Below are 13459 nucleotides of genomic sequence, written 5' to 3' on the forward strand. Positions count from 1 at the left end.
ATTCATCTGACCAATATTATGAAATAATTTATAATAATAATAATAGTAATATTAGGAAGATGAGGAATAGTAAGTTTTGTGTTTATGTGTGTGTGTGTGTGTGTGTTGGTACATATGCATGCACTAATGGTGTGGAGATGATGGAAATAGAGTTAGAGCCTCATTTTCCATAGTGGAAAATCAAAAGTTAAAAATAAAGAATCAACACGACAGGGCAAGATGGCAGAGCAAAATGGAAATTCTCAGCTTCTTTCAACCTTAAAGTATTTGTTTCATCCTTGAAATGCAACTAGATCATCACCAAACTATTTAGCACAACTAGGGTATTGATCTGAGGATTAACACAACAGTTTGCATAACGAGCCACAGAACTCGGCAGCTACTCTGCAGAGAGGTAAACTGGGGGAAAGAAAATCTGTGGAGGGTAGGGAGCTGTTTTTACAGAGAGAAGACAGAGAAAGTGGGGAGAGTGTGGCACACCAGGAGAATTCAGGAAAAGCATTCCCCCAAAAGTAGCTGGAGAGGAAGAGTGAAAACACAGAATGGACAAGAAATCTGTTCCTGGGGGCTCCTGGGTGGCTTAGTGGGTTAAGCGTCCGACTTTCGCTTAGGTCATGATCTCGCGGTTTGTGGGTTCGAGCCCCGTGTCGGGCTCTGTGCTGACTACCAGCTCAGAGCCTGGAGCCTATTTCCGAGTCTGTATCTCCCTCTCTCTCTCTGACCCTCCCCTGCTCACGCTGTCTCTCTCTCTCTCTCCTAGAAATAAATAAAAATATTAAAAAAAAAAAGAAATCTGTTCCTGAAAACCACTGATGGGGCGTAAGGTGAGGGTTTCAATACCATTAGGATTCTATAAAGAGTGGAGTACAGAGTTGGAAATTCCAGAGTTGAGAAAAAGGGCAAATCCCCAAGAGCAGACAGTAGGATCTGAGGGGTTCATGTGCCATAAGTGGAGAAGCAGTTTCCCTAATTGGAGAGAATTTGATAGAGGCCATACAGCCTCCCCACAGGCAAAGATCCCAGCAGACCCCAGAGAGCAGCCCTGTTTGCTGCTGTTGGGACAAAGATCCCAGAGTGTGGTAAAACCTGGCACCGGCTGTGTGTTGTGATTTGCCATAATCTCTGAACCTCTGCCACTGCTCAATCACAGGAATGTTTTATAAAGCAAGCCAGGACTCAGCCACTGCTTAGCAAGACCCTCGCCCAGAGAGTTGGCCTGGGACCAAGCTGCAGGGTTCTCTGAAGTGAGGGGTCTTGAAACACAGTCTCATCTAAGATAAAGTTCTGGAGGGGGGTGCCACCTGGCTGGCTGATGGCTTGGACACAAGGTATAGGTGTTTGAGCACGTAGAAACCTGAGACAAAGGAGGGGTGCCTGACTGTGGTCAGTGAGAGTGCAGAGTTCCTGTGCCAGAGATGAGAAAGCTGGGTGAAGCCATTTCCACCTCTCCTGCACACACACATACATGCACACACAGGTACACCACCCAGATCCACCCCAGTAAGCTAAGGAAGCTCCACCTAGTGGAGAATGAAGCCATTACACCACACACTGTCCAACTGCGCCGTCCAAGCATATCCCCTAGAAGACCAACACAAGTCTCTCCACCTGCTTAGTGTACAGTCTATATAGAATGCTTCATAGTTTGAGTTCCAGGGGAAACAGGATATAATTTCATTCAGGCTTCATTCTGTTTGCTAGTTCATCTATTTTGTTTTTTTTAGGGGTGGGGTGGGGTTTATTTTTCTTCTTTGTTTAAATAGTTTTTTTCTTTTTTTCCCCTTTTCTTTTTCTTGGATACTGAAAGAGACAAAATTATTTTTATTTTCTTTAAAAATTTTTAAATTTTTTACTGTTTTTCATTTTTTGTAAGTTTTTTATCCTATTTCACTTTATTTCATTTTATTCTATTTTATTAGGTACTTTTTAATTTAAAAAAATTAGTACCTTTTTAATTTTTTAAAAAAATTCTTTCCCTTTTATCTGAAGGGAAAAATCAAGCATCTTTAAACAAGCAGACCAAACCACAGCTAGGATTTAGCTGCTTTCATTTGATTTTTTTTGGTGTTATTTTTAATTTTAATTTTTTTACTTATATTTTTATTCCTCAAAATTGACATAACAAAGGAATTCATCCCAACATAGAGAACAGTAAGAGATGGTAGCCAGGAACTTAATAAACATAGATAGAAGCAAGATGCCAGAACTAGAATTTAGAGCCACAAAAATAAGAATACTAGCTAATTGAAACATCATTGAATTCCTTACTGCAGAGATAATAGAAGTAAAATCTAATCAGGATGAAATGAAAAATGCTATAATCTAGATGCAGTCTTAAATGAATGCCATGGTGGTGAGGACGGACAAAGCAGAGCAGCAAATCAGAAATACAGAAGACAGAATTATGGAGAATGATGAAGCAGAAAAAGAAGAGGGAAACTAAAGCAAAAGAGCTTGATATAAGACTTAGAGAACTCAATGACATTAAAAAGTAACAATATCCAAATCATAGGAATCCCAGAAAATGAAGATAGAGAAAAAGAATCAGAAGGTTTATGTGAGTAAATTATAGCAGAAAACTTTCCTAATCTGGGGAAAGAAACAGTCATCAAAATCCAAGAAACACAGAGAACTCACATTAGATTCAATAAAAACTGACCATCTCTATGGCATATCATAGTCAAATTCACAAAATACACAGACAAGGAATGAGTTATGAAAGCAACAAGGGAAATGTCCTTATCATGTAAGGGAAGACATATCAGGTTTGTGGCAGACCTATTCACAGAAACCTGAAACTATCTAGAAAGGAGCAGCAGAATATACTCAACATGCAAAATTGGACACATAGGCATCCAAACTTTCTTTATCCAGCAAGGCTGTCATTCAAAATAGAAGGAGAGATAGTGTTTCCCAGACAAACAAAAGCTAAAGGAGGCTGTGAGGACTTAACCAGCCCTGCAAGAAATTTTAAGGGGAACTCTTTGGACAAAAGATGAAACAAAACAAAAAAGGTAAAAAAGCAACAAAAACTTGAAAGGACCAGAGACCATCACCAGAAACTCCAACTCTGCAGGTAATACACTGACACTAAATTCATATCTTTCAGTACTCACTCTAAATGTCAATGGGTTAAACCCACCAATCAAAAGACAAAGAGTATCAGAATGGATAAGAAAACAGGAACCATCTATATGCTGTTTACAAGAGACCATTTTAGACCTAAAGACACCCACAGACTAAAAATAAGGGGGTGGAGAATCATCTATCATGCCAATGGTCGCCAAAAGAAAGCTGGTGTAGCCATATTTATATCAGACAAAGTAGATTTTAGGATACAAACTGTAATGAGATGAAGAAGGGAATTTTATCATAATTAAGGGATCTAGCCACCAAGAAGATCTAACAATTGTAAATATTTGTGCCCCCATCTGGAGGAACCCAAATATATACATACACATATATGATATGTATCAACTAATTAAAAACATAAAGAAACTCACTGATAATACCATAATAGTAGGGTACTTCAACACCCCACTTAGAGCAATGAAAAGATCACCTGAGTAGGAAATCAGTAAGCAAACAATGGCTTTGAATGACAAACTGAACTAGATAGGCTTAACAGATATATTCAGGACATCTCATCCTAAATCAGCAGGATACATATTCTTCTCAAGTACACATGGACCGTTCTCCAGAATAGATCACATACTGGGACACAAATAAGCCCTTAAAAAGTACACAAAGATCAAGGTCATACCTTGCATACTTTTAGACCACAATGCTATGAAACTCAAAATCAACCACAACAAAAAAATTTGGAAAGATCATGAACATTTGGAGATTAAAGAACATCCTAGTAAACAATGAATGGGTTAACCAAGAAATTAGAGAGGAAATTAAAAAGTACATGGAAGCCAATGAAAATGAAAACATGACAGGCCCAAACCTCTGAGATGCGGTAAAGGCAGTCATAAGAGGCAAGTATATAGCAATCCAGACGTTCCTAAAGAAGGAAGAAAGGTCTCAAATACACAACCTAACCTAACACCTTAAGAGCTGGAAAAAGAACAACTAAGAAAGCCCACAACCAGCAGAAGATAGGAAATAATAAAGATTAGAGCAGAAATCAATGATATCAAAATAAAAAAGCCTGTAGAACAGATCAATGAAACCAGGATTATGAATGAATTAAAAATGAAAGAATTAACAAAATTGATAAACCCCTAGTCAGATTGATCAAAAAGATAAAGGAAAGGATCCCAATAAATAAAATCATGAAAGAAAGAGGAGAGATCATAGCCAATATGACAGAAATAAAAACAATAATAAGAGATTATGAGCAATTATACACCAATAAAACGGGCAATCTGGAAGAAATGGACAAATTCCTAGAAACATACAAACTACCAAAACTAAAAGAGGAAGAAACAAAAACTTGAACAGACACATATCTAGTAAAGAAATAGAATCAGTAATCAAAAATCTCCCAACAAACAAGAGTCTATGACTGGATGGCTTTTCAGGAGAATTCTACCCAACATTTAAAAAAGAGTTCACACCTATTCTTTTGAAACTGTTCCAAAAAAATAAAAATGGAAGGAAAATTTCCAAACTCCTTTAACAAGACCACTTATCTTGATTCTAAAAACAGACAAAGGCCCCACTAAAAAGAACTACAGACCAGTTTCCCTGATAAACATGGATGCAGAGATTCTCAACAAGATACTAAACAACCAGATCCAACAATATATTAAAAGAATTATTCACCACCACCAAGTGGGATTTATATCTGGGAGTCAGGGCTGGTTCAATATCCACAAATTGATCAATGTGACACATTACATTAATAAACGAAAGGACAAGAACCACATAATCCTCTCAATAGATGCAGAGAAAGCATTTGACAAAATACAGCATCCTTTCTTGATAAAAACCCTCAAGAAAGTCAGGATACGATCATACCTCAAGATCACTAAAGTCATATATGAAAGACTCACTGCTTATATCATCCTCAATGGAGAAAACCTGAGAGCTTTCTTCTTAAGGTCAAGAACATGACAAGAATGTCCACTCTCACCACTGTTATTCAATATATGGTTGGAAGTCCTAGCCTCAACTATCAGACAAATGAAAGGTGCCCAAATCAACAAGGAGGAAGTCAAACTCTCACTCGTCACAGATGACATGATATTCTATGTGGAAAACCTAAAAGAGTCCACCAAAAAAACTATTGGAACTGATCCATGAATTCATCAAAGACACAGGATATGAAATCAATACACAGAAATTGGTGGCATTATTATACACCAAAAATGAAGCAACAGAAAAATAAATCAAGGAATTGATGCCATTTACATTGCACCAAAACCCATAAAATACCGAGGAAAAAACCTAACCAAAGAGGTGAAAAATCTATGTGCTGAAAACTATAGAAAGCTTATGAAAGAAATTGAAGATAACACACCAAAAAATGGAAAAAACATTCCATGCTCATGGATTGGAAGAAAATATTGCTTAAATGTCAATACTACACAATACAGTCTACATATTCAATTCAATCCCCATCAAAATAACACCAGCATTCTTCACAGAATTAGAAGAAACAATACTAAATGAGAAATGGACCCACAAACATATGGCCAATTAATCTTTGACAAAGCAGGAAAGAATATCCAGTGGATAAAAGACCGTCTCCTCAGCAAATTGTGCTGGGAAAATTGGACAGCAACATGCAGAAGAGTGAACCTGGACCACTTTCTTACACCGTACAGAAAAATAAACTTAAAATGGATGAAAGACCTAAATGTAAAACAGGAAGCCATCGAATTCTAGGAGGAGAAAAAAGGCAACAAGCTCTTGGACCTCAGCCACAGCAACTTCTTACTTGACCTGTCTCTGAAGGCAAAAGATACAAAAGCAAAAATGAACTATAAGGATCTCTTCAAGATAAAAAGCTTCTGCACAGCAAAGGAAACAACAAAACTAAAAATGAGAGAACATATTTGCAAATGACATATCAGATAAAGGGTTAGTATCCAAAACCTATAAAGAACTTATCAAACTCATCACCCAAAAAACAAATAATCTAGTGAAGAAATGGGAAAAAGACAGACACTTTTCCAAAGAAGACATTCCAATGGCTAACATGAAAAGATGCTCAACATCATTCATCATCAGGGAAATAGAAATCAAAACCATAATGAAATTCCACCTCACACCTGTCAGAATAGCTAAAATGAACAACTCAGGCAACAACAGGTGTTAGCAAGAATGTGGAGAAAGGAGAACCCTCTTACAGTGTTGGTGGGGATGCAAACTGGTGCAGCATTTCTGGAAAACAGCATGTATGTTCCTCAAAAAATTAAAAATATTACTATCCTACGACCTAGCAATTGCACTACTAGGTATTATCCAAAGGATACAGGAATGCTGTTTTGAAAGGGCACATGCACCCAGTGTTTATAGCAGCTCTATGTACAATAGCTAAAGTATGGAAAGAACTCAAATGCCAATCGACTGGTGAATGGATAAAGAAGATGTACTACATATATATAGTATGTATACTATACATACTACTACATACTACATATGTATATATACTTCGTATGTAGTATGTATACTATACATACTACTACATATACTATATATGTGTAGTATGTATATATGTATATACATACTATACATACATATAAATACATATATAAACAATGGAATATTACCATTCAAAAAGAATGAAATCTTACCATTTACAATGTGGATGGAACTAGAGTGTATTATGCTAAGTGAAATAAGTCAGAGAAAGAAAAATACCATATGATTTCACTAATATGTGGAATTTAAGACAAAAAACAGACGAACATACAGGAAGGAAAGGAAAAATAATATAAAAACAGGAAGGCAAACCATAAGAGACTCTTAAATATAAAGAACAAACTGGGTGTTGTTGAAGGGGTTTGGGGTAGGGAATGGGCTAAATGGGCAAGGAGCATTGAGGAAGATACTCACTGTGATGAGCACTGGGTGTTATATATGTGATGAATCAGTAAATTCTATTCTTGAAATCATTATATATTAACTAAGTTGAATATCAATTTTAAAAATAATAATAATAAATGTTCTGGAACCAGATAATGGTACTGGTTGCACAACTCTGTGAATATATTAAAATCAGTGAATTGTATTTTTTGAAGAGTGAATTTTATGATGTATGAATAATATCTCAATAAAAATTATACTCCCTTAAAAAAGAGAAGTGTATCAACAGTACAGTGATGCTATTTAAATCTGTGGAAGGAAAAGTTAAAATAGTTGAAAAAGTCGAATATATTTGCTTCTTGAGCATGAGAAACATTGGATTGTCTGGGCACTATTCTTTGCCTAATAAGATTGCAAAACTGTGACAATATTTTAAATAATGTATGTAATATTTTAATAAAATTAAAAATTAAGCAAAAAACTTTGAAAAATATTTGAAATATATTTTAAGGCCCTATAGATAAATGAGTACAAAATAGAAAAGTTTTTAAAAAATTACTAATATGCATAAAAATATTCAGCCTACTAATAATTTAACAAACGAAAATGAGATATTTTATTTTTCTATTAAAAAGCAAAGATTACCTAAAATTAAGATACACAATACTAGTCACAAAACAGTTAAATACTAAGAAGCTTAACAATGTATCTTTTACTGTAATAATTTCATGTCAAAGGATATATTCTTTTAAAAAATAAAAAAATTTAATTTATTATAAGCATTATTTAGTAAAATATCTCAAATAACAAATGATAAGACAAATAAGTTGTACTCCTATAATTTTCTGAGGTTAAATTATATGTGAGAATGAAAACATTCATTTTTAAAGAAGTTTGAGAGATATAAGTAAATGTTTTCAATATAATGTTAGGAAATATCCTAAAATATTAGATTGTAGGATTTGGTGAATTGTAATTTTATATGTATTTTCTATATTTTCTAAAATTTTCCAATGATTGTTATTTTTAAATTAGCTAAATCCAAAATAAAGAGCCATGTTTTTTTTGAAAAAAGTGTTCTTATCTAAAATAGCACCTGGCTAACTGCCCATGACTCACCCTCTCCCAATTTGCCACTAAGATATTTGCAAGAAATCCTAAAACTCACTTGTGGAATCAACAAGAATCTGAGAGAAAATTCTCCAATCATATATTACTGGATGTAATAATTAAGGAAACAGTGAATTAAGGTAAGGAGCTCAAAGCAAATAGAAATATTTATGAGAGCTGATTCAAAATAGATCTGAAATGTAGGGAAGTGAGTAGGAGAGGAGAAAAAACTTTAAAATGTCTTAGAAGCATAGGATGAGAGCCTAATGATTAGATTATCATATCCCCAGAACCTGTTAGTGCTTGATGTGAGAATGTGAGGCAGCCTGGTATTAGACCTGATTTTCTCTTAAAGAGAATGAATAATTGGTTCAAGTGCTGGTTCTAAATACTTACATGGTTAGAGTAAGGCTCTGGGTTACTAGTTTCCATTCTTGAGCGCCCAAGATGAAAATAGTACTTCAGTAATCCAAAGGAAAAATTATTTTTTAAGTGTTTAGTTAAATTCCAGTTAACATAGAGTTATATAAATCTAAGAGATATGTGATTTTTCATTCAACAATCTAGATATAGTTGCAGGAAAGGCAGCTGCTTCACTTAAGTTTGAAGGTATGTATGTAAGATAAATACAACCAAAGAAAAAGTAAGCAAGAAAATGGGTAGTTCTGATGATAATTTGCTAAAGAAATCAACCAGGACATCTCAAATAAGTGATAACAGTCGGAACTAAAATATTAAGGCGGAAAAAAGCTGTAGGTAAATTGACAGTGTAGTGTAACTAGCAATAAGAATAGGAAGTTATGCCTAAAATTTGGCTATCGTAATTAAAAATTACAGTGGTAAATATCTGAATTACCAGTTAACATCACAATGGGAGTAAGAGGCATTCTCATTAAAATAAGCAACAAAATAGGTATATTTGCCATTGTTACCTTTTTTAACATTGTTCTGGGTGTCCTAATGATGCACTGAATCATGAAGCAGAAACAAGAGCTACAGTTATTGGAAAGGGGAAATGAGGATATTTTTAATATAGTATTGTTGTATACCGAAAAAAAGAAAAAAATACCAACCAAAACTACTTGAATTAAAAATATGAATTAAAAGAAATAAATAAAAATAGAGTATAACAAAGTGTCTGGATATAAGAGAAGTATTATGATATCAATAGCTTTCTCATATCAGCAGGAAGGAGTTAGGAAATTTAATGAAGCAATGTTAAAATTACAACAAAAAGGTAAATTATCCATGAATACTCTCAAAGAGAAATGCTTCAGATTTATAATAAGACTTCGGCTTTACAAAGTGATCCAAGTATTTGTTACAATACTTTTTCTTTTAAAAAGACCCAGAATACATATAATTGTGAACTAAATCAAACAATTCCTGACAGGAATGTGGAAAGACAGATGCTCTTTTGAGTAAATGCTAAGTTAAATGCATAATCATTGATACAGCTCTAAAATAAGTAAGCTAAAATGTCCTTTAATTTATATAGTTGTTTTTATCATATTCTTCAAGACAATGTTTATATGTCCTAAAACTATCAATAACACTATTTAAGAAGTTCATATTTTGCGTTGCATACCCAAAGAAATCAGTATATCGCTGAGAAATTTTTGTTATAAATTGCTGCTGTCATCTTTTTAAGCGTAACTATCACTTGTAATTATCTTCTTACAGTTCCTTTGGAAGGGCTAAGAAGTCAAAACCAGTTTGAAGAGATGAGATCAAGTTACATTAGAGAGCTCATCAAAGCAATTGGTCTGAGGCAAAAAGGAGTTGTCTCTAGCTCACAGCGTTTTTACCAACTTACAAAACTTCTTGATAACTTGCATGATGTAAGTATTTTGTTTTCTAGGAATATCAATGATTATTTTCTGAATTTCTGTAATACTTAAATATTAAATCTCCATTTTACTTTATAGGGTTTCTTCAAGGTCTTGTTTGTACTTATATTCTAAAACAGTATTTGCATCACATTGCTCAGAATTTATATTGTGCTTTTTTCATATTCTATGTAGATCACCCAAATATCCTTTTACTGGTATTTGTATAATTTGAGAGTAATTTAATGATTTATAGAAATTATATACCTTCCTGAATATGTTCTAAAATATTTTTGCCTTATGTTAGAAAAGATTTTAAATATACCAGAAAAGTAAAGGTATAGGTGTGGAAAATAAGACTCTCATATCATTTTGGATGGAATTATAAGTTAATAACAGTGATAGTGGACAATTTGACAATCTACTCATCAGGTCAAATTTTAGACCCTATTCCTGAATATGGACAGAAAGCCAAGGATTATTAGCTATATGGGTAAAGCCTCTGTAATGAAAGGCAGAAAGCAAATAAAAAGAAAGTAATGAAGGAAAAGTCACCAGAGCAGAGAACACAAAAGAGATTCAAAAGGTAGTTAGGTTATTGCATCCATGAAACAAGAATAAAAAATATTTGAAAAGGAACATTTAGCAAGAAGATACTTTTGGATCATTAAACATAGAAAACCATAAATTTAAAATTTAATAGAAGGGCTGAACATACATACTTCTGGAAAACTCAGAAGAAATAACAAAAAAGATAAAGATATGAAAAATTAGAAGAGATAGCAAATTTAGGGGATTAATTGAAGGGGGTTCATTCTTAATGAAAGGAATTTATAAAAGAATGGAGAAAATAAAGGAGAGAAAATTTCATAAAAAATCATAGAATAAAAGTTGCTAGACCTGAATGGAATTGATTTTCTGACTGTAAAGCCCCAGTGTACAAAGCACAGCACAATTGAACAAAGGCACATTAATGTAGAATTTTAGAATGCCAGAAATAAAGAGAATATCCTAAAATATACCAATGAGAAAAGAAAAAAATCACATAAAAATTATCAGGATTCAGAATGTTGTACTTCTTAACACAATAGTAGAACCCAGAAAACAGTGGAACAATACCTTCAGAATTTTGAAGGAAAGGAAATTCTTCAAAGAATTTTATACCCAGCCTAGCCATCAGATATGATGCCATCACAAACGTATTTTCAGACATGCAAGGTGTCAGAGAGCTTACCTCAAATATGACCTTTCTCAAGGTCATCTACAGGATGTTTTAACAAAAACAGTGGAGTAAGCCAGTGAAGTAGAAGATCCAACACAGGAGAAATGCAAAGGGTTATTTTAGCATATTACCATGCTGAGCAATTATTGGCCTAGATTGGAGCACTAATGCACAGGGTTTATGAATACTAGTACTGGGGAAAAAAGATGGAACTGAGGGTTGCCAGTATGTATGAACATACTGAGGTGAGTTTTTACCATTTTGTCAGAGAATTTGACTGTGGCTTTATGATAAATATAAAGCAAAACAAAAACAAAAGGTTATTAGCTCTAGCAAAATAAAAATAAATCATATAAAAAAGGAAATTTAATCCAGCAACAAACAAAATTATTTATAATATAATTGCTGGATATTGATTTAGTCAAAAACTGAGATACAGCTATTCAGAGAAAGAGGAGAAGAGAAAGTGTGCATAGTTGGGTGGGGTGTTTCATTTAAGGGAGCTAAATCTCATTTTCTGTAATAGAAAAATCAATAAAATAAAATTTATAAAACAAAATTTATTTTGTTTTATAGAAACAAATCTCTGTATAGAAATACAGAGATAAATATTTAGAGACATGGGCTAAAGAAGTTAAAAGTGATTGCACCTTGGGAGCTAGAGTAAGGATGAGAAGAGTTCTATTAAGAAACTGCTGGATTTTGTTGTTGCTGCTGGGTTCTATTTGACTTTTAAAATAATTTACATTAATTACTTTGCCAGAAATTAAAATTAGATTAAAATAAATTATGTGGGTTGTATGTGTTGATAGAGGTAGAGTCAATATGTTGTGTTGTGAAAAAGCCAGTCTATTAACAAATAGACGTTATTAAATAATTGCATTTTTGGAAATACATATGTATTGTATATATTGTGTATATACCTGACTGTGTTTGTATACCTGTATAAAGAGAAAAAAGAATTTAAAGACACCAAAATGTTCATATCAGTTATCCTGTGGGATTATGAATGACTTTCATTTCTTTAAGTCTTTCTGTACTATCAGAATGTTTCACTGTATGTAATATTTTCATATTATTCTAGAGAGTGGAGGAAGTTATTTTAGTAAGAAAACATCCTGATGGATGCTTATATTAGAAAAATAAGTTTTCATGTTTGATTAGTATGTGAATGTATTATTTTTTACATGTTTCTTATCCATTTGTGAAACCAACAGCTTGTCAAACAGCTTCATCTGTACTGCTTGAATACATTTATCCAGTCCCGAGCACTGAGTGTTGAATTTCCAGAAATGATGTCTGAAGTTATTGCTGCACAATTACCCAAGATCTTGGCAGGGATGGTGAAACCTCTGCTCTTTCATAAAAAGTGAATGCCATTTTTATCTTTAAAAATTAAATTTTGTGGTATGTCTATTTTTCTTTTGGTTAGGATTGTGAGGTCTTGGGTTTTTACAACGTTCTTCTCAAAGCCTTACATTTATAATGTACCATGTAAATTGCAGAGAAAATTGTGAGGTTTTAATTGTTTTTCTTTATAAAGCATAATCAGAATTTTTAAAGTGTTTTTGTGTAGCCATATATTCTTTAAGAGTTTACAAGATTGAAAAAGCACTAAAATTGATTGCTAATGAAAACTTAATCTTATCCACACTATTTCATACCCTTTAGGTGAAGATTTTTAACTTTTGCATCTAACAAATCTTCTACTTTAGAGGAAAAAAAATCTTACATGTAAAAATAAAAAGTTATTATATATGTTCCTCCTAGGTAGCTCCTTTTGTCTCCTTGATTATACTTACAAAAATGAGCCTTTAAAAATGGTATGCAAAATTTTGTCTACATGAGCATATATATACATTTTTGTGAGGAGGAAATTCATAACCTTCATCAGGTTTTCCAAAGGGTTTTTAATGCAAAAAATTAGAGAAAAAGAGTTTAAAATCCCTGAAATAGATTGAGGATTTGACATTAGGAAAAACAGCTTACGTATATATAGAGTCTAACTGTTTCCCAGACTGGAGACACAGACTCTAAGGAAGCTATTAAGGAAAGCCATATCATATTGACAACAGTATTAGGGATTTTGTAGTTTTTTACTAACTTTTTTGGGAGTTGTCCTTTAATAGTGTATTGTGACTCAAAATAAAAGTCAGAAGAGTCTGTGGCCTAATGCTACTCCTTACCATCTGGGGCAGGTAGAAAGTCACTTACCCTTACTGATTTTCAATTTCCTCACCTTTACCACTGGTATAGTATATTTCCTTCAAAATGTTCCTTTTGGTCAGAGCTTCTTATTCACTTCTTAATCAAAAAA

The 13459-nt window shown here is 33.4% G+C and overlaps 1 protein-coding gene across 2 annotated transcripts in view; it reads left to right on the forward strand.

Moving 5' to 3' along the window:
• The window catches only part of PGR (progesterone receptor), an 83769-nt gene extending 71115 nt beyond the window's left edge, over positions 1–12654 (forward strand). For both annotated transcript variants that reach the window (XM_039221798.1, XM_039221799.1), the window contains 2 exons: positions 9775–9932; positions 12360–12654. In XM_039221798.1, coding sequence (XP_039077729.1) covers positions 9775–9932; positions 12360–12515 — 314 coding nt within the window. In that variant the 3' untranslated portion in view covers positions 12516–12654. The remainder of the gene's footprint in view (positions 1–9774; positions 9933–12359) is intronic.
• The last annotated feature ends 805 nt before the right edge of the window (positions 12655–13459 follow it).

Source organism: Hyaena hyaena, unplaced genomic scaffold (assembly GCF_003009895.1).
Source record: "Hyaena hyaena isolate Hyena2069 unplaced genomic scaffold, ASM300989v1 scaffold_1018, whole genome shotgun sequence".
NCBI classification, from domain to species: domain Eukaryota; kingdom Metazoa; phylum Chordata; class Mammalia; order Carnivora; family Hyaenidae; genus Hyaena; species Hyaena hyaena.